Source organism: Aspergillus lucknowensis, assembly GCF_044049455.1.
Source record: "Aspergillus lucknowensis strain CBS 449.75 chromosome Unknown BJX67scaffold_15, whole genome shotgun sequence".
NCBI lineage: Eukaryota > Fungi > Ascomycota > Eurotiomycetes > Eurotiales > Aspergillaceae > Aspergillus > Aspergillus lucknowensis.
Window position 1 is genome coordinate 16,712 of NW_027263559.1, and position 24,526 is coordinate 41,237.

Consider the following 24,526-nt stretch of genomic DNA (forward strand, 5'->3'; position numbering starts at 1 on the left):
AAATACCGTCAAAGCTCAAGAGAGCCGAGAGAGCTTATCTGGGCCCCTCCCCGTCTTGGGCGGCACAAATTCTGGGGCAGTTCGTGAAATCAGTATATTCAGAACATCGTCTCGTGGGCTGGTTCACTGCTCATCACACATTATGTCGTATCCCTCCTGAGGTAGACTATGTGGCCACGAAGACCACCTGTTAGGCAGACCATCAAGGAGGTGGGAAAGTCGAAAAGGAGTTGAAGGTCAAGAGAAAAAGGTGGCAAGAAGACAAGATAGAAGAAGAAAAATAGCAAGGTCGACCTCACTGTAAAAAAGTTCAAATCAAAAAGAGAAAAAGAGAAAAGTTAGGGAAAAAGATAATAACGAAGAGAAATGTAGAAGCAATCACAGTCCAAGAACACCGCCAAAACACTGCGGATGTATACGAGAAACGCTCAAAAGACTTGTAGTAAATTCAAATAGTAAGCAAAGGTCAAGTATACGACCCAACCTCTGGCACTAGAGGCTGGGATTCGAGATAGCAGGTATTATCAAACGACGGGTCCATAGCCATCGCTGGGAACGCCGAAAAACCGTCGTAGCCATTCGAGGCGTTTAGCTCCAGCCCCTGCGAGGATAGATCCTCAGTGGTAGCAGCTGACTCTGCGAATGAAGACTCATCTAAAGAGATGATCGGTGCGGATATCGCGTCATCAGCGAGGACCTCATGGTCAATAGTAAAGCTCGGAGCATTCTCATAGACGAACTCCTCTTTTTGAACCATCCAATGCTTCAGAATGTCCATAGGGGGGTGAGTGCCACCTCCTTTCCCGCCTCGCTTCTCGCTGTCTTTTCCACGTCCACCCCGACCACGTTGGCACGGGTTGAAATGCGTGCGGCGAAGGTGAGCGGCGGCGTTGTAGTTGGCGCCATAACGCTTGCCATTCCGACAGGCTTTGCAGTTGGCCAGAAATTTCTTGTCGGGGGATATATCCACGCATACCCATACTTTCCGAACGACAGCATGAACACGCTCTATGTGCCGACGCAGCTCATGTTCCCCGTGGAACCCGTCAGGCTGATCGTTGCACCTCGGGCAGTACGTCTTTTGCCGGGCAGGGCGCTGAATCGAAGCCTTTGGAATGGCTGCAACTTCTTTTGAGGTGCCATCTGACGATGAAATCCGGATCATCTTATGCTCCGCCACTTTGGGTGGGGAGGTACTGTGAGACTCAGTCTTGGGAGCTATTGGTCTTGCACTGTGCACAATCTGCTCCTGAGTCCTTCGCGCGGCTCTCGAAGGCTGCGTACTCGAGATGGCATCGCTTCTGCTAGCCATAGATGCGTTCATTTCGGTTACAGACGGGGGAGCAAGAAGGGGCATTGAGATTGAGGACGGGGCAGAGCATGAATATGCCATGGATACGGTTGGGTCAACCAGGCCAAACTGGGTTTGGTGGACCAGTCCCGTTGGGGTGGGTGTAGCGGAATTGGAAAGGGGTGTGCTGGGGGGAAAAGTGGAAGAGGGCAGGGCAAAGGAATACTCTGAGTCAATACTTGGTCCTGAGGAATCGAAACGCATCATTCCCATATTTCCGCATAGAGACTCAGTTGTGGTGCTGCGGCTCATTTCAACGGCAGATAGCGTGGACTGGGCGGGCGTCGCGCACAAGTTTTCTCCGCCTGATAATTGGCTGGATTCCTGGAGAAGTTGGGTAGGTAAAGAGTTCCGGTGTTGCGCTGCGCCGTTTTGCACAGGAGTCGCCGAAAATGCCAGAGAGTTGGGGGACGCGTGTGTTTGGCCCTGGAACTCGTCCAAGTACTGCTTGGTGTATTCGGAGGGGGTATACTCGCTCACATTCTGGAGGAGACGTCGCTGATGTCCAGAAGTATGTCGAGATTGGGCCATAGATGTCGCAGAATGTTGGTACGACAAGGGGACCTGTTGACTCTGTGAACGAACCATTGGAGTTGGTCGGGAGGCGGATCCAGAGCCGGGAGTAGCGTTGTCCGTCTGCGACACTGTTCTCGAAAGCTGCCAGGTTGTTTCCGGTGCTGCGGGGGAGGACGCATGGGATATTTCGCGTTTCATGTCAACGTGTTCTGGGGGATCCGGAGTCTGCCAAGTGTCAATCCAGGGACTGTTGGCGGTAGGGGAGAGAGGGAGTAAGAGACGAAAGTAGCGCAGTAGGAACATGGATGGGTGGGGACGAGATATGCAGAAGAGGCGGGACGGGAGGATAAGACCAAGGTAGTTCACGTACGGTGACTCGTCTCTTTGTCGGTGGAAATCCAGAACCAGGTAGCGTCCTAGGAGTATCCTGTCGAGTCCGTTTCCCAGATTTCTCAGAAGAGGTGTCTTGGCCAAGGATGCTGGAACCCGATACTGGTCGATAGGCGGATGTGGTTGGTGAAACAGCTGTCGCGGGCATGAACTGACTCAGTCGCTGACTCCAAAGTTGAATGCGTTCTTCTTCCGGAAGATGGGAGTGTTGTTCCAAAAAAGCGTCCCGGTACCCAGAGATAGCCCTTGTGAAGAGTTCGTCGTCGGCCATGGTGACTGACATGTTGGAATGTTCTCCTTGGGTGGTGTCTCGGATGAGGGTGAAGAACTGTTGTCAGTGTGAAGATGAACTTTCTATGGAACAGAAGGATGGAGTTCTGAAAAATTCAATTAGTATTTTTTTTAAGACCGTTTTCTCAACATTCCATTGCTGGTGCGTACAAAAGGTGCTGGGGAGACAGACTGTGGGAGGCTGATGGAGACGATAACGATAAAGGCCGATAAGGGAAGACGAGATGTAAATGGGGTTGGGAGAGAAGAGATCGAGAAAGGCCTGCAAGGTAGGACGGGATATGGAGGTAGTAGGCAGGGAAAGTCAAAAAGCTGGAGGAGAGAAACAAAGTTGCTGACAAGAGAGGACGAACGTGGTATATGTGACAAAGATTCGTCATACAAGAACACAGCTGGGAGAGGATAAAGATGAGGATGGAAGGGCAGGAGGGAGATGGTAGATATCATGAGTCGGGAAGAGCACTAAGTCCAGAGTTGGGTTAGTCCAACTGGCCCTGGCGTCAGGACGAAAATACCCAAGCACGATCAAGAGGGACGAAGGAACAGAATGACGGAAAGGGTTGAGGCCGCAAAAGGCAAAGAGGTACGATGAGTTCCAAGATTGAGACTTGGGTGTGGATTGGGCGACGTGAGGTGGTCTGGACTCAGGAACCCTCAAGGATGAGCAGGTCATTTTCTTGAAAAGGGAAGGAAAAAGAAATCATTGATCCCCCATCAATTTCCAGCATTATGAGGATGTGATGATATTTTTGCTTGGAGATCAGAGCGCTAGCGTGAGCAAGAGCCTGAAGGATGGAGCCCTGGGCAAGGAAGCGCGAGAAAGAAAGGAGTCGGAGGGTGACACGCTCTGAACGGGCGCGGAATGGACCTGCCCAAGAGAGGAAAGTTCCCTGTGTCAGTCGGACAAGTCGTAACGAACTTGACTCGTTGAGAGTTCTCATCGTTCGAGAGAACTTCGAACAGGGAAACGATGATTCGGGTGATAGCGGGACAGGGGAGAAGAATATTGGACAAAAAGTGAGGCGCCCAAACGGATCGCTCCAGCGCAACCCGGGCCAGCAACTGCAGATGCTGCCAGCCTGACCTGCCAGAATCAGTCATCTGAACTCAGGCTCGCTCTGGTTTGATCGCTCTTTCACTCGTGCGATTTTATTCGATCAGATATTTGTCTCTGCTTTGCGGTGGGCTTCCGTGCTCAGCCATGGGGCGCCTACTGCGGCAATGCGATCCTGCCCTGGGGTCCCCAGGGAGATTCTGGGAGGAGCAAGGACCGATGTCAGCCCAAGATCAGATGGTGTGAGTGGTCCTCAACGACTGACCATCCGCCAACTTCCAGGCCACCCAGGATTGTTTCAATTCTCCCCCTCGACTCTCCGGCTGCCACGTTGTTCTGGGCTCCTCCGATTCAGGCCCCATCCCCCCCATCACAGCTGAGTTTCTGAGGACACAGCCTCGTCGCCCAACGACCTCTCGGCGAGAACGAGAGCCACTGGCGAACATCGCGGGTCGGTCGGTTAAGACTCAGCAGACACCCAACCAGCCGACACTCAACCCATCACTGGTCGTTTCGCCGTCACTGGTGTGTGCTTCTTTAGTCGCGACACAGACAATTCAGGCAGACTCGCATGTGGCTCTCGCTTCTGGGAACTCGTGCATGTCATCTCGGGAGTTTTGGAGGTCACCTTTAAGACCTCCTGCCAATAGCTCAAACGATCGGTACCAGACGGGAGATTACCAAGGTTCAAGATCTTGGTTCCAGTGCCAAGATCGATATGAGAAGTAATACTGGACACGCTCGGAGTCCATGACGAAGCGGCATGCAATGGAAAAGAGAAGACAAAATAGTTTCTTTATTCTCTACCCTCAGCTCATGGAAATTACTCTCGATAAATGAGTTCTCAAGATGGGGGGTTCCAAACATTTGCCTCCGAGAGTCGAGAACTGTGAAGCCTGATATCGTGGATCGTATCACGTGACTTTTCGTTTGGTTCATCGAAACGCTGACTTGATTTGTGCCTGAGAACATGGGATGCTCCGCTGTGAACCGCCCTTTGTATCATCATCAGAGACTGCTCGTGTTCGACATTCACCAACCAACAATGCCTCCAGAATTGTTGCTTTCCATCTGAGAAGTTGCTGACGACATAGCGCATCAGGCTCCGGTTTGTCTCGCCATCCCGCGAAAAGTATCTCGAACGCTGTCTTTTGCTTATGGAACGTTTTAGTCGCGTTGCGCTCTGATTCTTTCTAACCGGCGGCAAAAGAAATTAGCCAGCAGGTCTTGAAACGCAAACGGCGTCGATTCCAGGCAATTGATGGAATCTGCAACCTGCAGAAGTATAAAATATTCCCGGCACCACCATCAAGCTTCGAACGCCTGGGAATGTGCGGCCAAAACGCTGACACTGAGAATCTTTGAGCGAAAACATTGGTAATTAACGTACCTGACAATGGGAAGCTGAAGGTCAGCGCTCCCTTACGCAGGGAGAAAATGCACTCCGACCATCTGAGGCTCGGACGTTGCCTCCTCTCCTCTCTTGCGGCCCAATGCCCACCCTGTGGACTTTTTCGCCTTTCGGGGATATGCTCTAGGGTCTCGATCTCGAGGTTCTGCTTTTCAGGGTCGATGCAGGCATCTATTTGTGACACTAACTGTCGAGTGGTAATTCCGTCTCTAATCTCCATCGGGAGGGCTGGCACATTACTTCTACTTCTGGCGTTTAATATTTCCGAGATTTTCGTACCTTGGTACCGTGATTGGTGTCTTTCAATACCATTTTCGTGCTTGGAGATACTCCGAGCAGTTCTACTCTCCATCTCTTAGCCCTAGGGATTTACGCAAGCAGCACTCCATCGCCCTTGGTGACAGGCTCTCATAACTAGGATGCCATTGGATATTTCCGTGCACATTTCGGGCCTTTGACCACTCACGTACGGCCATTCATCAGTGACTCATGCGGCCGACGTATTGCTCTGTTGAGTCTGTGGGTTGACCGGCCTTTCTCGGATTCTCGTGGTATTGACAGGAGGGTTCTGCCGCTGTGGATAACAAGCAAACATGATATGGTGGCTGAGACAAAAATCAACCGCACGAGTCACGTTCGCACGTGCTATCTGGTCCACCGCTGAGAGTCGGACCATGACCATTGCATAGATCTGATTTGCAGTGCTGAAACCCGTCTCAACCTTGTGCCGGCCTGGCTTACGATAGCTGCCGTAATCTGTCTCGACACTGGCGGCTGAACTCGAAACCCAGGAACTCCAGCGAGGCAACCAGGACTCGAGAAGGGATATTCCTCCCCCTCTGCTTTGGATTGACCTCCAACTCACCCCGCAAGGCTCGACTCAGCCCGAGATCCACGCGTTGCCTTCGCCCATGGACAGCTGCACCGCTCCCCAACAAAGGCACAGCCTCATTTTAATCCCTGTACAACCACCCATCCGCCTGCAAGAATTCGGCACAATATCAATGCCTGACTCCTCCAGTCCCCGTCTCCTCCAGCGCATGCCTTATTTTCATTTCGGATCGCCCCATCCTGCAATACAGGAATCCCATCCTGGCCAGGTCACGGTATGCGGTGGCCTGAGCGCCTCCTCCTCTGGTAATCAGCCACCTCAAAGCACCCCGCACAAGAACGCTTGATCGGTAATGAACCGGATAAGGCTGGGATTGAACAGCTATGCTTTCCCCTCACCCAACCTTTTCTTCGAAGTCAGCCTTGCAGATGGGATCCTCACCGATTTCAAGGGTGTTTGGCGTTTGACTTGACTCGTACGCTCCTGCGTTTCTCTTCCGTTCCCTTCCGGGTTGATAACAATGAAGCGACGAGCAAAACCCCTCCCCTTACTCAGACTCATCTCAAAGCCTCCCTGGGCTATGCTTTGTCCTGGAAGCCATATGCGCATGCCGAACTTGGAAACTGAGCCCTGTTGCAAGTACTAAAGGAAAATGGGTTCAGGTTGAGCTTTTCCGCATCAGCCGCATGGAATGAGGCGGATAGAACGTTCCCGCCCGGCCTCTGAGACGACGTCGGATGGAAAGCGTGCCTTGATAAGAGGTTGGTTGATCGGTGCGCTGGTTGGCTTGCTAAGGAGACGGTACCTCAGCCTCTACCGCCTCGACCAGGCGGTGGCTACCTTCTGGACCAGGGAGACGGGACAGGGGCGCGTTTTCCGTCTTTGGTGGGTGGAAGGGGACAGCAGGCACCTAGCGGCCGGCACGGACGGGATGGGACTAGGGTTTGGTTGTACCTTACCTTTCTCTGAGGGGGCCGTCAAACAAATGCAAACATGGTACTTTGGGCTATTTGCTTCGCTGTATCTCGCAGAAATGCCATAGTAAACCAGCTACTAGATAAGTGAGCACAATGGCCGTGGTTTGTGTGCCCGGGATGAGGGAAAGACTGGCGATATCCCGGTCGTATCGTATGTGGACAGCATAGTTTGAGAAGAGTATGTGGAGCGCATGTACAGAGTATGGCCGGGAAACAACCGGTAATTAGGACATCCTCCCGCTGTTGAAAAGAGACTGCCAGGAGCGTTAGGGCTGGTTGACGAAAGGGAGACAATATAGCATCCCTGCCGCTTATCGTCCTTCTCTAGCTCGTGGTTAGAACTAGCCCCTACTCTGCCCGGATACCATCTACGTCTAGTGGAGGTCGGATAGCTGAATTCCAAGGCGTGGAGCGGACAATACCAAATTGCTCGGTGCGAGGAGGGTGTGCATGCGGGCATAGATGTACGTCACTCTAAATGGCCGGGTTACTATGGGATTTGTTGGGTTTGTATGTATTGAAATGAGCTGTTTCTCACTGCAATGCCTACGAGGAGACCCGAAAGCTCTTTGTCGCCGTCCCAGTAGGATCTGGAGGTTCTCTAATAACGACCTCGCCGCATTGCTGGATGGGTCAGAGGTGTAGGGCTCATTTGACAATTCAAGGTGGAAAAGCTACCATTATCCGTCCCAGTGGTCAATTTTCGAGTGCCCTGGTGGGCCACCTGCTCCTATACTTGCATCTGGTAGAACAATTATGGCTACTTCCGTTCCCTGACCATAAGGTCACAAGCCACGTTAGCGAGCACTGAGATCGGTTCAAACTCTGGTCGGCTTCATGACCTGCATGGAAGAGATCACACCGCGTACAAATTATCATGGGCTAAGCCACCGTATCAAGAGTTGGGGAGCTGCTGAAGATTAAGGTAGAAAAACTCCAAAACAAGTTTGAGTTAGGCTTTGGGGCATACGGGCTTGTTTTGGACTTGTACGGTTAGAGATACGGAGCTCGACGCGCGCTTCTAAGCTCAATAAAAGCGCTCAGGGTGTATATGTACTGGATGTACCTCGCTGCTAAGGGAAACCTTGATCTTAGCGAAATCGCTAGACCTCTATCAGCTCGTCCTGGGGTTTCCTGGGAGAAAGGTCGGGGCAACCCCGGGACGGTCTATCTCGCCCAGTAAATACAATACTGCTGAAGGTTGATATTGGACATGGACTAGAATGGCCGAAAGCTGCATCATACCAGTCGTGCAACAACCTGGTGTGCTCACAACAATATGTACCTTGGACCTAAAGTTCGGGATAACGAAGCCTGCTGGATGATGCTTATCTGCAGAGCTGTGATGGTGGCCGGGAGAGTTTATAGTTCGAGGGAAACAACCAAGGTTTCACTGACCTTTCGCCCTTCGCTCGGATTGGAGGGCTTGGGTCTCCGTTGCGGCCCCATTCTGACGATGGAGCCAATTTTCAGGTCCAGACAACGGGCCGTTTTTGGGTAGGTTGAGATCAGAGGCTGTTCGTCATGTTTTCCATTGCGGATCTGTGGCGAGAGGTTGGTTGCTTGGACGGGTGATGGATTGGTGGCATCAGCGGCGAGAGGGGCAAGCAGAGGGTGGGCTACGGCCACGTGACCGGCCGCGTCATATGGCAGAGAGCAAGAGAGCGGAGAAAAGGTGGGCAATTGGAGACAGGCACAGAAGCTGCATCTCCTGATGAATGGTATCCCTTAAGCGCCTTTCAGCTGCACTGGGTTTCTTTATTTTTGCGTCTTCCACCCTGTCTGCTCTCCACTGTTGAATCCTCGAAATTATACCCTTTACAATGTCCGACGCAACTCTCTACCTCTATACTTCCCTGACTGCGGGGTCCTCGCATATCATCACCGCCACATCGCGCTTGGAAACCATCCTCAAGGCGAACAAGATCCCTTTTCGCGCGATTGATGTAGCCACCGATGATGCAGCCAGGAAACTTTGGGGACGTCGCTCAAAGGGCAAGAAACTGCCGGGGTTGGTAAAATACGGAACTGTTGTCGGCGTATGTTTTGGCCTGCCCGCACTGGGGGAGACGAGGGGTCATACACCTAATGTTTTGTTGGCCTTCAAGTATCACAGCTGACGTCGGCACAACTGTAGGATCTCGAACAAATCGAAGAATGGAACGAATACGGCGAGCTGAAGATGCAAATCAACAATGTTGAAGACTTCGACAGTATCCCTGCCACTAGCGCCCCTGCCGCGTCGACAACGGAGCCCACTACGACGGCCTCTACCGGACCTGAATTACCCACGCCGAAGCCAAGCACGATCAAGATCCAAGACCCTCCCGAGAAAGAAACCAAAAAGGACGATTCCATCACGGTTGCACTACGCCAGGCTGGCGAGGAGGCCGCCGCAAAGGCCAAGGAAACTTCGACTCAGAAATCAACCGCACCCGCACCCGTGGGACCCGAATCTCAGAGTGCGATTCCCAGTGATCCCACCGAAGGTCCCAAGGAGGGAGGTGGCGAGCAATCTGTACGTCGCATGTTGGTCGCTCCTGAGATCGCAGAATCAGTGTCACGGCCGCCTTTGGTGCCCGAATTTGCTGCGGTATCCTCTGCCAACTTTCGTGCTGATAACGCTGAATCTTTAGGGCTAATTAACCACCATCGTAACTCAAATATCGCGGCTGAGTCAAAGGAAGAGGCGGAGAAGATGGCTCAAGAATTGCGCAAGACTGTCTGTGGCGACAAGGGCACTCGTAAGGCGGTACAGATCGAGCAGGCGACACTCGGCACAGAAGAGACGGCCGTAGATGCAGTGGAATGAACAGAAGCCCGGGATATGGCATTGCGGAATCGCGTGTAAAATGACGGATCCTGGTTTCAGCAGTGTCGGTTGTTTTCGGCCGTCGTTAATGATATGATGATGTTCTCATGACTTGAAAATGCGCAGGCTTGTTACGTTTGTACGGATACCACAGTACTGGTCGGTTGATTTTCTTAGCATTTTCTGCCTCGGTTCTTTTTGTTGATCAGTGTACAATCCGATGGGTTGCATTTCAGATTCCTTCTTATTCTCGCGGTCTAACTTTGCAAGCGTATGATTGCAGGGGTTGCCCGTTCAGTGATCGGGAGTATTCGCGATTCGGAGATTCAATAGAAACGAAGGGTAAACTCATAATCAACGCCAATAATGTCATCGTGCCTCTAAAATGGAAAGGTATTATATGTTAGATCCCTCCTTTCTGTATTTATTGACCGCTTGGCGCAACTTCAGGATGACGTCGCCAGGGTCCTGCGCGCCGAAGACAGCCGATCCCGCCACGATTACGTTGGCGCCTGCTTCTGCGGCCTGGTCTACCGTTCCGACTCCTAAACCTCCGTCGACCTCGATATTGAGGTTTGGATATCGTTCACGTAGCGCGCGGACTTTGGGAAGCTCTGATGCCATGAATTTTTGTCCTCCAAAACCAGGATGGACAGTCATAACAAGGACCATCTATTGACGGAGTCCTTGTTAGTGTACCGCTCATTTTAGATAATACGTCGAGTTAAGGGTAGATCCACATGAACATCCGAAGGGCTACTTACATCGGGACGTTCTCTCTCATCTTCATTGGCGAGGACTTCCCACAGCACGTCCACGGGTGTGTCCGGCTTGATGGCAATACCAGCCTGCATCCCCAGATCGTGAATATACCGGATCAGTTCCTTCGGACTCGTCTTGCGGGTTGTCGTTGAGTCGGCGGGATCCGTAGCTGCAACCGAGGACACGGCGGCCTCGTAATGGAAACAATAGAGGTCACATCCGGCATCTTTGAATTCTTTAACCCATTTATGGGGCTACCATTGAAATTAAACAATCAGCACTCGTTTGCCCGGTTTAGTTGTGTAGTGGGAATGGCACTTTCACAAGGACAACAGGTACTCCCGGAAGCAACTGGATGCAGGTAAAGCGGGTGAACCTTTCCTTACCTCCATAATCATCATGTGGCAGTCGAATGTGCCCTTCCCATTCGGTTGCGTGGGACGGTGGACGTGCGATCTGATCTTTGTCACGACGGGGGCTCCGAAGGTGATGTTGGGAACGAAGTGGCCGTCCATGATGTCGACATGGAGCCAGTCTGCTCCTTGCTCAATCTTCGTTGAACACTCACTGCCCAGAGTCGCAAAATCTGCGCTTAGGATGGATGGAGCTATAATGGCTGGTGGAGACATAGTTGACAACGGTTATTTAAACGCAAACAATGGTTATGTACAGATGAAAAGAGGAAATCAAGCTGATATTAAATTGAAGCTGGGAGTCAGATGACGGAGAAGGAGAAGAGCAGATTTCATGCAGGCTTGGAATGAAGTCAGGGGTTCCGGTCCAGTTTTGATCTTCCGCCCGGAACAGCTTCATGACGGCTAATGGGAAATAATAATAAAAAAAAAGAAAAAGAATTAGCAAGAACTGATATCACCGACATTTCCGGTCTACGTCACTCCGGAGAGCTGGACTGGGAAGGGACAAGAGTCGATAAGGGCTAGGGCCAAGCATTGCACGTGGGCAAATGCGGTTAGTCGGTGGGGTGGAATGGCCTGGATGCCTGAATTGGGTCGAGAACTCTCAGGTCACGGGGTCCAGCGAGAATCGGTTGGCGATTCAGCGTCAGTCTTTCCCCAGTCGATTCAATGAGGATCTCCGACTTCAGAGTCGGGTGACCCTTTGAAGTTTGCACTTCTCATTTCGAGACGGAAAGGCGGGATGTCCTTTTCTGTCTTTCCTCCAGGTGGGGGACGGAGAAACTTCGTTAATTAGTGACGTTTGCTGACGCGGGGACCGTTCAGATTGTGCCATAATTAGGTACATCTGCAAGTCGGTCACTTGGCCAAGAGCGAGTGTTCTGGTTGAGGGGTGAGATGGCGCTCCGATGGATTGCTGATCCCTGCTCATCAACTGCGAGCTCTCGTTGTTTTCCCCTCCGACAGCGGCCTCTGGATGTCTCACGGTCATGTTTTCTAAAGATAGTCCAAGCCGGCGCTTACAGTTTGCTCATCACACCAACCAACGATGCTGGTTTGAAGTGACAGGGAACTAGGCTCCCACGGGCGGTTCATTGCAGTCACAATCGGGGTTCATTCATGATGATTGGTGTGATAATCTGCTTGGCGGCATCTTTGATTCCTGCAACCTGCCTGTCAACGTCGAGGGAGACCCTCCTGTTCGAAGCGCCTGCTCAAGGACAGCCAATGACCGCGTCTCCAAGACCATTTTGGCAAGGAATCCTGGGCCAAGTCTGCACAATGTTGCATGGGGTTCTGCACGGATGATGGCGGGTAAGAAAGCTGGCGTCGTCAGATCCCCGCGTCGAAGATCTATTTATCGCAGCCTCGCGCTATCGAGGGCAGCCGTTCTTGACGTTCTTCCTCCTGTGGAGTTGCCATTTGTTTGCGTGTTTTCCGTTGTTTGTTCCCTTGTCGCGCCGTCGGCTCTGGAAGCTCGGCCGTCTTTCGTTCTATTGTTTGTTCCCCAAGCCCCGTTGATCGGGTCGAAAGCTGTTGAGATACCCCTAGAAGTACTCTTTGATGCTTAGAACTTCTTGCACTGCTCACGTACAATAATCCGTCCAGCAGCTTACGAGGCACGATGGCTGAGCCGAATCGTCCTGCAACTGCCAGATTCCCTCCCTCTCGGCAGGTCCGAGGAACGAGGCTTAATACTATAATTGAGGATTCGCGCGAGACGCAGTTTGCAGACAAAACCGGACGCAGCCCGACAGACAATGACGGAAAGCCTCCAGCACCGCAGCTGAAGCTGAGGACCGCGACCCTTTCGTCCCCGTCCACCAGACGCAAACGCCTTTTCTCACCCTTGTCTGCGGGGTCGTTGTCGTCGTGTTCAGATGTGGACTGGCAGAATCAAATGAAAGACTTTGATGACCTTTACGACGCAACAGACGATGAGTCGGACTTCAGTGATGAGTGCATGTCATATTCTAGCTCTCGACCTACGAGTCTGACTACGCCATCTTCTCGACGCGATTCTCTCACGTCTCCGAGCACCCGCAAGCGCTATCCGACTCTCACCATCCCATCCTCGAACAACTGGCCCTCCCTTCATGGGGCTCCAAAGAGCTCGCCGATTCCACCGACTCCTCCACAAAAGATCCCGGTCTCCCCGGCGGCATTATCGCTGCTTACGCGTTCTGTTCCCGCCATGCATGCAACACCGTCGCTAGATGGCAGTGTGTCATCAGACCAGGTGTCGAATATCAGCACGCCATCCACACCCGACTTGCGCTCTCTCCCCGATACCGACTGGAATGCGCGCGAGGTTCATGTTCTTCCGGATTCAGAGGACGAGCCAGAGCACGCAGATATCTCGAATCCTGACGTTGACGAGATACCAAGCATCGAAATTGCTATTGAGAGCGCTGACGATGATTGGCGCCGATTCATTGGTGACTTCCCGCAGATACCTGGACAGGCCGCTTCCCCTACTGGCCAGACGGGGTGTGAACCTGCACGGGAAGATACGCCCTCGGACCGGGGTGTTTCTCTTCCTGAGGGTGCCTTGGCAACTCTACAATTCATTCCGCTCGAAGGAACTCCAGAGCCTTGGTCTGAGACTTCAGAAGATAACGAGGAGATGTGGCAAGTCTCGGCACCACCAATAGGTCATCGTCTCGACGAGGAAACCCCGGTTTCTGAACTGTCAGATTATAGTTTCAGTGGGCTGAGTATCCCATCTCCTGGAGGGTTCTTCAACTCGCTGGGCGCCCGAGCCCGCCATACCTGGTCTTTGCCAAAGTTAAACCAGCCGCCGACATCTGCCACAGCCGAAAGATTTTACAATCTTCCTTTCCCTCGGGCCGAGGGCGAAATCGTCGAACACGTTCTCGATCTGCCAGAGAGGTCCAATGATGAGCAACTGACCGCGGTCTATGCGCCGAAGACTGCGATTAGGATTCCTGAGAGTCCGGCACGTCTACCAACAGAGGGCTCTATTAGTCCGGTTAGCGAAGGTGTTCATGAGTTATCGAGGCCCGTGACCACTTATGATTCCGACGAGCAGGATGAGAACTATGCCGAAGAATTGCAAAAGAAAGCCTTGTCAAGTCTGGATAGGACTAGCGTTTGGCTGGCCGCACAGGCTTCGTATCTTGCTGCCCTCCGCGAAACCAATCCGGTCAATAACGTCGAGGATGAAGACCAGCAAGTGGATGAACCTGACGAAAGTAGTTCGGAACAGCCAACTACTGCGCGACCCGAGCGGGAAAACCCCGTTCGCTGCTCTGAGACGCTGCCAGAGCCTCCCAGTTCTCTTCCTGCTGCGCAGGCAAGTAAGGACTCGATATACTGGCGTGGCTTCCAGTTCCTGTTGGACCAATCTCGAAGGCGAGATACGTTCATGCACCGTAGCACTCGCTTCGATGCTGTTCAATCTAGTCGCCTTGGTCTGTCCGATCTGCACAACAAGTGTTTGATGGGGAATTATGAGTTAGTCCTTCCGAAGCGGCCATCATATAGCGGTCCATTTTCCCAGGCTCCTCGCAATTCCGTTCTTGGTTCCGTTCTCGCCGAGAAAGCTCAGTTCTCCATGGTTGAGAAAGAGCAATTGGTGCTTTCACAGATCAGCCAACCATTGTGGGCGATGGAGGCCTTGAGGTATCTCAACGGTGGTTATCTACTCGCAAGTCCTGTTCAGAAACGCATCTCTAGAAGTGGCACAAGCACGGCCTCCCGAAAGAATCCCAAGCGCCGCCAGGTTAGGGTCCTCGATCTGGGGGGCCATGCTACTGCTGAATGGGCTTGGCACCTCGCGCATGATTATCCTCATGTCAAAGTCTACACGGTGTACACTGATCATCAGAAAGTCAATCCCGCCATCAAGGGGCCAACCAACCATCGACATATTCAAGTATCTAGCCTATGGAAGCTTCCATTCCCTGACAACAAGTTCGACGTGATCTCTGCTCGCTCTCTCCCTGCCTTTCTCAAGACGGAACGCCCAGTAGGAGAAAGTTTGGATGAGTACGATCTTTGCCTTAGAGAATGTCGTCGCTGCCTCAAGCCAGGAGGTTATCTGGAATTCTTTGTGATGGATGCCGAGATATCCCGCGCTGGGCCTTATGCTTCGGCAACATCCATCGAGTTTTCGTTCAACCTCAAGATACGAGGATATGACCCGATGCCAACAAAGCAGTTCCTTGGCCGTCTGCGGAGGCAATCTTTCGTTGGAATCAAGCGGGGGTGGATTTGCCTTCCTATGGGAACGGAACCCCAGAAGCCACAGGTTCCCAGGGAGACACCTGACCCTCGAGTGAAGAGCCTGATCGAGGGATACGAGGCGGTACAAGGCCCATTGGGAAGTACTGCAGATGTCGCATCGGTTACGGGTCTGCTCGGCGGTTGGGTCTGGGAGCAATGGCTTCTGAAACTCCAAGTCGAGATGGGTCGGGATAAAGCCAAGTTACTCGAAGGGATTGGGAGCGTGTTTGATGAGGGGCGTAAACATGGATCTGGCTGGACATGCTTATCTGGCTGGGCCATGAAGCCCACGAAGGCTCAGGGCGGTTTGCAAAAGGATCGGATGGGGTGAGCGCGGCTCTGGCCTGGGGATTTTGTCTTGCATTTGCATCCACGCCACTCTTTTAATCCGTTAATACCGAACCCTGGAGGTTCGTTCTTTTCTGTTTCTTGTCCTGGCGACGAGCTCCTCCTATTCTTATGTTTGATGTCACCTAATATGCTGATGTGTGGGCGGTTTGCTGTTGTGCAATGTCTTGATGACGTGAGGCTTGGAAGGAAATAGGATGATGAAATGAGAGATTGAGATCAATGACAAGTATAACAAACAGAGAATGGAATTTTATCTGTTCGCAAAGATTACCTACGACTGATTGGGATGTTTATTAAATACTCAGTGATTTTGTGCTATAATATTGTATATCTTGGTCGATGGTCTGTATCTTGGAGCTGAGATATTGCGCGTGGTAAACTCATGCGTGATTGGAAATCCTCTTTCATTAAACACTGGCAACATGCTCCAGAGAATTTGAGAATAAATTGCCTCTTGTATGCGATGAAATCTTGGACAGAAGTTTTCTATATACCTAAACATTGTTAAGTTGGCGTTGCTCAAACAAAAGATCAAAGGGAGATGCCACAACTTGGATTTCTATGGAGTACTATTCTCAAGCTATACCCCCAATACTACTAACATCAATGACAATTGCATTTCCTCTGCTGTTGATAACTATTTGAAGGCTTTAGGTCTATATAAGTCACACCCTGAGATTCGGGTCCCACGGCCGCGGGTGCGGGTGCGGGTGTGGTTTGGAAGATAAGTTGAATGTTTGTTGACTTTGGCAATTAACCGCGAATTATGAATGCTTTTGTGTATTTCTAAAAAAAATTGCTGCCATTCTTTCCCGTCCAGTCGGTCCTGGATCATATCGACAACATCATCATGAGTTTCCAGGGTCGTTTGCTATTTCAGGTGATCTGGTCGCCCCTGTTTGCAGTAGTTTGCATCCAGGCATCGAGGTTCATGCAGAACTCGTGTTTTGAGCCATACCAAGAAAATGCATGACGGAGTTCTTGTGAGTTCTTGTCCCAAAATTTTAGAAATACGGAGGATACTTCGAGGTAGATTCTTATTGTTCCGAAGCAATTCCCAATCTGTACTAGCGGATATTCTTTCACCTTGACGGAGGCTTATCACGTGGCAACCTCCCTTCTCTTGAGCGCTGCGCTCCAGTTGGGTCTCCACGAAACAAGATACCCCTCTCAGAGCCCTCCTCGAGTTGCGACATGCTATTCTTCAGGTACGTGGGATAGCTAGCTTGGCCAATTGCTGAATTTTCTTGCCATCTGCTAACGAACTTTCTGGTGCCAGCTTTTTTAAGACGCTCACGAACCAAGTCGTCACGATAGAGCTCAAGAATGATATCCGTATCCGCGGAACACTGAAATCAGTCGACCAATACCTCAACATTAAGCTTGACGACATCGATGTGCTGGATCTCGACAAATACCCCCACCTCTCCTCGGTGAAAAATATGTTTATTCGAGGTAGCGTGGTGCGGTATGTGGTATTGCCGCGGTCGGAGGTTGACGTTGGGCTTTTGGAGGATGCGACGCGAAGAGGTATGTTCCTTTCCCCTTCTTTCGCTATACGATGAGGTGTTTTGTTTATCTACATGTATCTTCTGGGAGTGTGTGCTGACGTTTGTTTTTACAGAGGCCGCAAACCAGGCTGGTAAAGCTCGGTGATCCGCTCGAATTGATCCCCGTTTACCTCACTTAACGCGATTTTACGATTTCACGCTTTTCCTGTGTTGCGCAACACAGTGACTCTCGACCTGGAAGCCAATGAAGCCTATGTGATGATGTAAGACCGGGGCATGGACGGAAGACAGATTATCAGGAGCGCCGGCTTCAACGGCCCCGGCTACCCCTAGCTTATCCTGCTACCTTATGATATCCTGCGCGAGAAGACTTGAGAATTTCACGCAGGCGATCTGCCTCGGATTTCAGCCGAATGAACGGCTTTCAAAATCGAAAGCTCCACCTAAAGCCATTATTTCCCAATTCGTAGAAAATGTAGTCACGTGACTTCGTGTCGCCGTGCTCCGAGACGGTGGCCACCCTTTGCTCATCCCACGCGCCGCTCTCTTTCGTCTCTTGTACAGAATTCGCGAAGGGCGCCGCTGTTACGCATTTTGGATATACTAGACGATTTACGACTACACATACCTTACATTGGTCTGAGAATATGTATCTTCACTGATCCCGCGCCGCTCCGCACACCCCAGTCGAACAACCTCCCCCACCTCGCGCCTTCGAAGTTATTTTTACACTCCATCTCAGTTTTCGGGATGGCTGGATCATATAGGCGGGTCTCTACGCCTTCAAAGTCCTCGTCGGGAGCTAAACCGCAGTCATCCAAGAAACAAAACAATACCATCCATAACTTCTTCCAAAAGGCAGATGGACCGCCGAAGTCGACCTCTCGACAAGCTCGAATAACGCAATTTACGGCGCAAGGGGAGCGACCCGATGCAAGGGTAACAACCCCTCGCCCACGGATTCTAAAAAGGGGGAGCAGTTCGACGAATGGGGGTGAAGAGGGCTTGTTCTTGGGCGATGCGAGGGGGACGAATTTTGGGGCAAACGGGGATGTGGAGGTTTCGGGGGGTTTGGAGCCGGAAAGGCTACGATCCCAATCACCGGACGATATTTGGGGTGAGGGTCTTGGGCCTTCAAGATCTGGGGAAGATGAGAGGTATAGTGAGAACGGGTCTGTGGTCAAACGACGGAGGGTTGATTCAGCTCAATCTATTCACGGTACGATGACAACGCGGGAGGACAAGGCTACTACGGTGAAAACTAAGAAAGCGAGTGGACCGTTTATCGATGAGTCGGATAGTGAAGAGGAGGGGTTAGCTGCATTTAAAGATCTGGGAGACAGGGAAGGGGTGATCGCGCCGACAATAAGGGAAAAGGATGAGAAACGAACGGACGCGCCTCCCAACGAAGATAAAACGGCAATGAGACGAGTTTTCACCGTCGATGTACCTCCGCTGGTAAGAGAAGCCACGAGCCATATGCAAGATGATGAACATCCGGATTTTGACGATATAGAAAGGGATGAAGACGGAGGGGAGGAGCTCTTCTTAGATGCTGTAGATGATGAAGAGGCGACAGAACATGAAGTTCTCAGGTTCGAGGCGAATGATTCGAGCACGGATTTTGTCGGTTGTCCTGATGAAGTCCACGCTTGTCCGGTATGCGAGGGGAGCCTGGAAGGACTTGACGAGATGGTAAGTCGTGAGGCTCCGGCTATCGTGCGAAGCGAGCTAACGGAGTCCACATTAGGGTATAGCGGCCCATGTCAATGATTGTCTTGACGGCAAACCTAGCACAATCCCGCCAAAAATGTCTGGGTTGAGTTTCGAGACTTCTGAGAGGCGCACGTTAGCGGACCGTGCTGCCGTGCCGAAACCAGCACAACGCGACCCGTTTGAGCCAAAGACCTCCCGATCTTCAAGTGCATTCTCGAAAATCATGGCAGGTAATGCTGAAGATACTGCTTGGGCAGAGGCCGCAGCAAGTGATACCGCTTCTCGAGGCAAACAGGCTTATCAGCGAACCTGCCCTTTTTATAAGATTATTACCGGCTTCTCGATTTCGGTAGATGCCTTCCGTTATGGAGCTGTCGAAGGATGCAATGCCTACTTCCTAAGCCACTTTCACAGCGATCATTACATTGGGCTTTCCAAGTCGTGGCGCCACGGACCAATATACTGCAGCAAGGCCACCGCAAATCTGGTTCGCCAACAACTCAAGGTCGACCCGAAATGGCTGGTTGACCTAGAGTTTGAACAGAAAACCGAAGTACCTGAAACTGGAGGTGTGCAGGTGACTATGATTGAGGCCAACCACTGTCCGGGCAGTGCGATATTTCTTTTCGAGAAAGCCGTGAGCTCTGGGTCTTCGACGCGAATTCGGAGGGTTTTGCATTGTGGTGATTTCCGCGCATCCCCACAGCATGTGCGGCATTCTCTATTGCGTCCTGATGTTGTCGATCCCAAGACGGGCAAGAACTGGCAGCAGCGGATTGATGTTTGCTACCTCGACACGACATACCTCAGCCCTAAGTATGCGTTTCCAAGGCAAACGGATGTTGTAAGCGCGTGTGCAGAGCTTTGTGCCCGCATCGACCAGGGCGAGTACGACAGTCTTGGCTATATGCCCTTCCAGACAGCAAGTTCCAATACAGTATCGAAGAACCCGATCAGCAAGTTCCTCTCTGCCGCTACCGGCGCTCCCAAGTCACCGACACGGTCCGGACAAAAAGGCCGGTTACTCGTGGTCATTGGGACGTATAGTATCGGCAAAGAGCGGATATGCCTGGCCGTAGCACGAGCACTAAAGAGCAAGATCTACGCAACAGCGGCCAAACAGCGCGTGTGTGCCTGTCTAGAGGATGCCGAGCTATCCTCGTTATTAACGGAAGATCCCCTCGAAGCCCAAGTGCATATGCAAACACTTTTCGAGATCCGCGCAGAAACTCTCGCAGACTATCTCGACTCGATGAAGCCGCACTTTTCCCGGGTAGTCGGGTTCCGTCCAACAGGGTGGACGTACCGACCGCCTGCTGGGAGGACGCTGGACAACCCGCCCGTGTCGACCGTGCTCCACTCTGCACACTGGCAGACTCCGTTTTCCGTGCGCGACCTGACCCCCCAACGTGGGAGCACGCGGGAGAGCGCGTGCTTCGGAGTGCCGTATAGCGAGCATAGCTCTTTCCGTGAGCTGACTATGTTCTGTTGTGCGCTACGAATCGGCCGGGTTATCCCCACCGTCAATGTTGGCAGCCAGAAGAGCCGCGAACGGATGAAGGCGTGGTTTGATAAGTGGGAGGCAGAGAAGCGGAAGAGTGGGCTGTACAAGGTAGAGGGGGACGACTGGTAGTGCATATAGAAGAGAAGCCTTTGAACATAGTATCAAGCGATGATTATGAGCACCTCCCTAGCTGTCCCGTGACTTTGTACTTTGAAGTACATTGTCGAGCCTGAGGCTGAGAGGCACCTGACCACCAATGACGGGGACGGGAAAGCAAAAGAACGAAAACGGCCAGACGGAATTCCACTTGACCTGATCACACCTCCAGACGGGGGGAATCAAGACATCACCATCATCGTCATCGCCATTGGTCGTGGAAATAGCCTCCCTTGGCTACGGCGCGTGTGATTCGTCTATGCATCTGGTCCCCAACCACGGTTCGCATACCATGGCCAAAGCCCCAAGCATAACCGAACGAAATGGGCGGGGAAGCAGAGTCGGGGAGGTGAATCGGCTGGCGCTCACCAGGAGCCAAAACCCCAGACTCCCGACCTCAACTTCCGTACATTTGCTGAGCCTCGGGGATGGCCTTGTTGATCACCCACCATAAATATCTCTACACAGAATGCCTTGCTGCTGGCTCTTTGTCTGACTTTCGGAGCATCATGGATTAGAATATTGCTGATTTCTCCGCCCTTTTTCCCTTATCACTGCCCGATTCCCCTTCTGGTTCAGCTTTTGGCATCACTGAACTTCCTGTTCACCGTACTACTCGCCTTGTCTGGTTGGATTCTCCGGATCTAGTCGACTCCTGTCAACTCAGTGAGTGCCTTCTATGGCCAGCACGCAGGAATATTTGCTTTTTTCATACCGGAGTCTTCCTGGTCGAAGATCGGCTTCGTCGAAATTCCTGTTCTTGCTAAGACTTCGCTAACGCTGTTCGATCATAGCTTCACCCGCCCATCCCATCATGCTCGTCGATCACTTGTCGTCCAACCTCGTCTCCCCTGTGGGGGTTGCCTATGTCCTCCTTGGGCTGTTAGCCGCATACTACTTCGTACCGTATCTTCAGACGTTGCGTCTGAGTGATATCCCCGCACCTGGCCTGGCTGCTTGGACAAATTTCTGGCTGTTGCTTCAGGCCCGCAAGGGCTCTCGGTTTCTTGCGGTGAATGACGTCCACAAGAAATACGGGAAGCTGGTTCGCATTGCTCCAAGGCATATCTCCATTGCCGACGACGCTGCTATCCAGGCTGTTTACGGACACGGAAATGGTTTCTTGAAGGCGTAAGTCATCGGTCATGGTCAAGGCAGGGCGATCCATGCTAATGGCAGGCAGTGATTTCTATGACGCTTTCGTCTCTATTCGCCGTGGTCTTTTCAACACCCGCGATCGTGCAGAGCATACTCGCAAGCGCAAGACCGTCTCTCACACATTCTCCACGAAGTCGATTGGTCAGTTTGAGCAGTACATCCACGCCAACATCGAGACACTCGTCAAACAGTTGAACCGTGTTTCCGACCTCCAGCGCAACCCTCAGAATGGCTATGCCACTGTCGATGCCCTGAACTGGTTCAATTTTGTGGCCTTCGACATCATCGGTGACCTGGCGTTCGGCGCACCCTTTGGAATGCTCGAGAAGGGCCAGGACATTGCTGAGATGCGCAAGTCCCCTGATGACCCTCCTTCTTACGTCCGGGCCGTCGAGGTTCTTAACCGTCGTGGTGAAGTCTCCGCCACTCTTGGCTGTTATCCTGCTTTGAAGCCTTTTGCCAAATACCTTCCCGATCGTTTCTTCCGGGATGGTCTCGCGGCCGTTGAGAACTTGGCTGGGATTGCTATCGCCCGTGTTAACGAACGTCTTCGCCCCGAGGTTATGGCCAAAAATACCCGTGTTGATCTACTCGCTCGCTTGATGGAGGGCAAGGATGAGAACGGCAACAAGCTGGGCCGCGCCGAGCTTACCGCTGAGGCCCTTACCCAGCTTATTGCTGGGTCCGACACCACCTCCAACACATCTTGTGCCATCCTTTACTGGGCCCTTCGCACTCCTGGCGTCATTGAAAAGCTCAACAAGACTCTTGACGAAGCCATCCCTACGGACATTGATGTTCCCACTCACGCCATGGTCAAGGATATCCCTTAGTAAGCGCAACCCTCTCTCTCACGGTCAAGCTCAGCTAATTTTTCCAGCCTGCAATGGGTCATCTGGGAAACCATGCGCATCCACAGCACCTCGGCCCTGGGTCTTCCCAGAGAGATCCCGGCCGGTAATCCCCCGGTCGAGATCAGTGGCCACATCTTCAAACCCGGCGATGTCCTCTCCGTACCCAGCTACACAATCCATCACTCGACCGAAATCTGGGGCCCCGATGCCGATGATTTCGTCCCTGAGCGTTGGGACCCTGCCCGTCTTACTGCGCGCCAGAAGGCCGCCTTCATTCCCTTCTCCACCGGTCCTCGTGCCTGTGTGGGCCGTAACGTCGCCGAAATGGAACTCTTGGTTATCTGTGCTACTGTTTTCCGTATGTTCGATTGGCAGCTGCAGCAGGATGGACCTATGGAGACCCGCGAGGGTTTCCTGCGGAAGCCGCTGGGGTTGAAGGTTGGTGTTAAGAGGAGGACGATTGTTTAATCAACGTGAAAGAGAAAAACAGGTTTCTTATATCTTATTCCCGGTGTGTTTCCCATCTCCTGCGGCAGATGTTGGTTTACGGATTGAGTTGGAAATGAGTTGGGACCAGTGAATTGCAATGAGACGGCGAATTGCCGCAGTGATGACTGTATGGAGATGAACATGAATGCAACTGCATAGATCAATACTCAGACTATCACTTTTAACTTTTTTCCTGAGGGACAAGTGACCCAGGCAAATAAATGAGGTGATGATCTGCGTATAGATCCTATACACCGCCGAACCAAAATTCCGTTCTCCATAATATGGTCATAATATCAAGCAGTCTCACCAAATCATATGTATTTTCTAACTCCCAGAACCATCTCAAGCCATCTTCAGAGTAGGGTAGCTTATTTTAAGCTACCGCACACAGTAACCGCCATCAATGCGAATATCCGCGCCAGTAGTATAAGTACTGGCATCACTGACTAGGTAGACATACGCCCCCTTCAACTCCTTCGCATCCCCATGCCGTCCCATAGGAATCATACTGAGCCAAAGATCCTGAATCTTCTGGTCCACAAAGTCCGACAGCCCAGTATCAATGTATCCAGGCGAGATACTATTCACGCGCGCGAAATCCCTCCACTCGTTCGCCAGCGACCGCGCCAGATGAATACACCCGGCCTTCGCAACATTATAGCTCGTCTGCTCCTGCGGGTAATTCGCAATATGCCCGCTCATACTCGCCGTAATCACCAAGCTCCCCTTACCCCTCTGCTTGAAGTGCGGACCCACCGCCTTCGCACAGTGAAACGTCCCATTCAAATCCGTCTGCAGGACCTCCTCCCAGTCCTCGACGCTGCCCTCCAGAATCCCCGAATTCGCAGTCCGGCCCGCATTCGCAATGAATGCGTCGATGTGTCCGAAATCCGCAATCACGTCCTGGACTAGCTTCTCGACGCTCGCGTAGGTGCCGATGTCCAGCTTGTACGCTTTCGCTTTCACGCCGTATGTCTCCGCTAGCTCTTTGGCGTTCTTCAGGCCGCCTGCGGCGCGCGAGGCGTAGGTGATTGCGACGTCGGCGCCCATTTCGGCGCAGCCGCGGGCGGCTTCGATGCCCATGCCTCGTGGGCCGGAGGCGCCGGTTATCACGACAACTTTGCCCTTTAGGCTGAAGAGGTCGTGGAGGGATTCGGCTTGGGGGATCGGTTGGGGCATTTTCGTTAGCTTCGCTTCTGAGGTTGTGATTTTTCTGTTTCTGTTTTGTCTGGGGGTGTTGAAGGATGAATTGGGGGAGGGTTGATAGGTGGTGCTGGGGGCTTTAACAGAAAGTGGTGATTCGGTGATGTGACGTCAGATTGACTTCACGGTCTCTGGAGGTAAAGAGCTCAAGCCGGATGAACGGATAGAGGGGCTCTATTTATGTTTTTTTCACTCGAACTTGCTCTGGTGAGGGGCATTGGAGTCCATGACGCCACGAGAGGACCATGGGGGTAAGTCGTTGTCAGTATTAGGCTATCGTTTCCGAGGAGAAGAGGCATGGTGGGTGAAATCGTAATCATTAGGAAAGGTTATTCTAAGCCAGCAATTATTTGAATTCGGAAGCTGTGATTGGGTCGATTGGATTCACAATTGAGTTAGGCTTGCTTATGATGGTGTTTGTCAGATTCAATGAAGTTAAGGTACGGGTGATCGCGGAAAGCTTCTGCTGACGGAGGAGTTGGTAATGACACGAACGAGGCTGCGGACTTGGAACCGAGGGG

At 52.1% G+C, this 24,526-nt stretch overlaps 6 protein-coding genes across 6 annotated transcripts; 2 read left to right on the forward strand and 4 right to left on the reverse strand.

Annotated features, from left to right (window-relative positions):
* Nucleotides 1–276: 276 nt before the first annotated feature.
* On the reverse strand, nt 277–2,583 carry BJX67DRAFT_59541 (uncharacterized protein). The gene has a single exon (XM_071035200.1). It carries the CDS (start codon nt 2,168–2,170, stop codon nt 467–469), a length of 1,704 nt encoding a protein of 567 aa, XP_070887022.1. The 5' UTR covers nt 2,171–2,583; the 3' UTR covers nt 277–466.
* A 1,980-nt stretch (nt 2,584–4,563) lies between these two features.
* BJX67DRAFT_59649 (uncharacterized protein) lies at nt 4,564–5,645 on the reverse strand. Its single transcript, XM_071035201.1, has one exon. It carries the CDS (start codon nt 5,363–5,365, stop codon nt 4,796–4,798), a length of 570 nt encoding a protein of 189 aa, XP_070887023.1. The 5' UTR covers nt 5,366–5,645; the 3' UTR covers nt 4,564–4,795.
* Nucleotides 5,646–8,443: 2,798 nt separating this feature from the next.
* On the forward strand, nt 8,444–9,696 carry BJX67DRAFT_350941 (uncharacterized protein). Its single transcript, XM_071028861.1, has 2 exons — nt 8,444–8,861; nt 8,960–9,696. Exons 1-2 carry the CDS (start codon nt 8,646–8,648, stop codon nt 9,632–9,634), a joined length of 891 nt encoding a protein of 296 aa, XP_070887024.1. The 5' UTR covers nt 8,444–8,645; the 3' UTR covers nt 9,635–9,696.
* On the reverse strand, nt 9,650–11,209 carry BJX67DRAFT_350943 (ribulose-phosphate 3-epimerase RPE1). Its single transcript, XM_071028862.1, has 3 exons — nt 10,783–11,209; nt 10,399–10,650; nt 9,650–10,306 (listed from the first exon to the last, which is right to left on the reverse strand). Exons 1-3 carry the CDS (start codon nt 11,023–11,025, stop codon nt 10,031–10,033), a joined length of 771 nt encoding a protein of 256 aa, XP_070887025.1. The 5' UTR covers nt 11,026–11,209; the 3' UTR covers nt 9,650–10,030.
* Nucleotides 11,210–12,436: 1,227 nt separating this feature from the next.
* On the forward strand, nt 12,437–22,778 carry BJX67DRAFT_371505 (cytochrome P450-domain-containing protein; the record flags this gene model as incomplete). Its single annotated transcript, XM_071031095.1, has 13 exons — nt 12,437–14,457; nt 14,488–14,710; nt 14,750–14,755; nt 14,792–14,813; nt 14,844–15,200; nt 15,237–15,285; nt 16,691–16,886; nt 17,781–18,617; nt 18,673–18,907; nt 18,992–20,236; nt 21,093–21,429; nt 21,482–22,288; nt 22,337–22,778. The coding sequence occupies 13 exons, from the start codon at nt 12,437–12,439 to the stop codon at nt 22,776–22,778; spliced, it is 6,777 nt and encodes a 2,258-aa protein (XP_070887026.1).
* A 201-nt stretch (nt 22,779–22,979) lies between these two features.
* Nucleotides 22,980–24,178, reverse strand: BJX67DRAFT_59940 (SDR family oxidoreductase). The gene has a single exon (XM_071035204.1). The coding sequence runs from the start codon at nt 23,979–23,981 to the stop codon at nt 23,181–23,183; it is 801 nt and encodes a 266-aa protein (XP_070887027.1). The 5' UTR covers nt 23,982–24,178; the 3' UTR covers nt 22,980–23,180.
* Nucleotides 24,179–24,526: the final 348 nt, after the last annotated feature.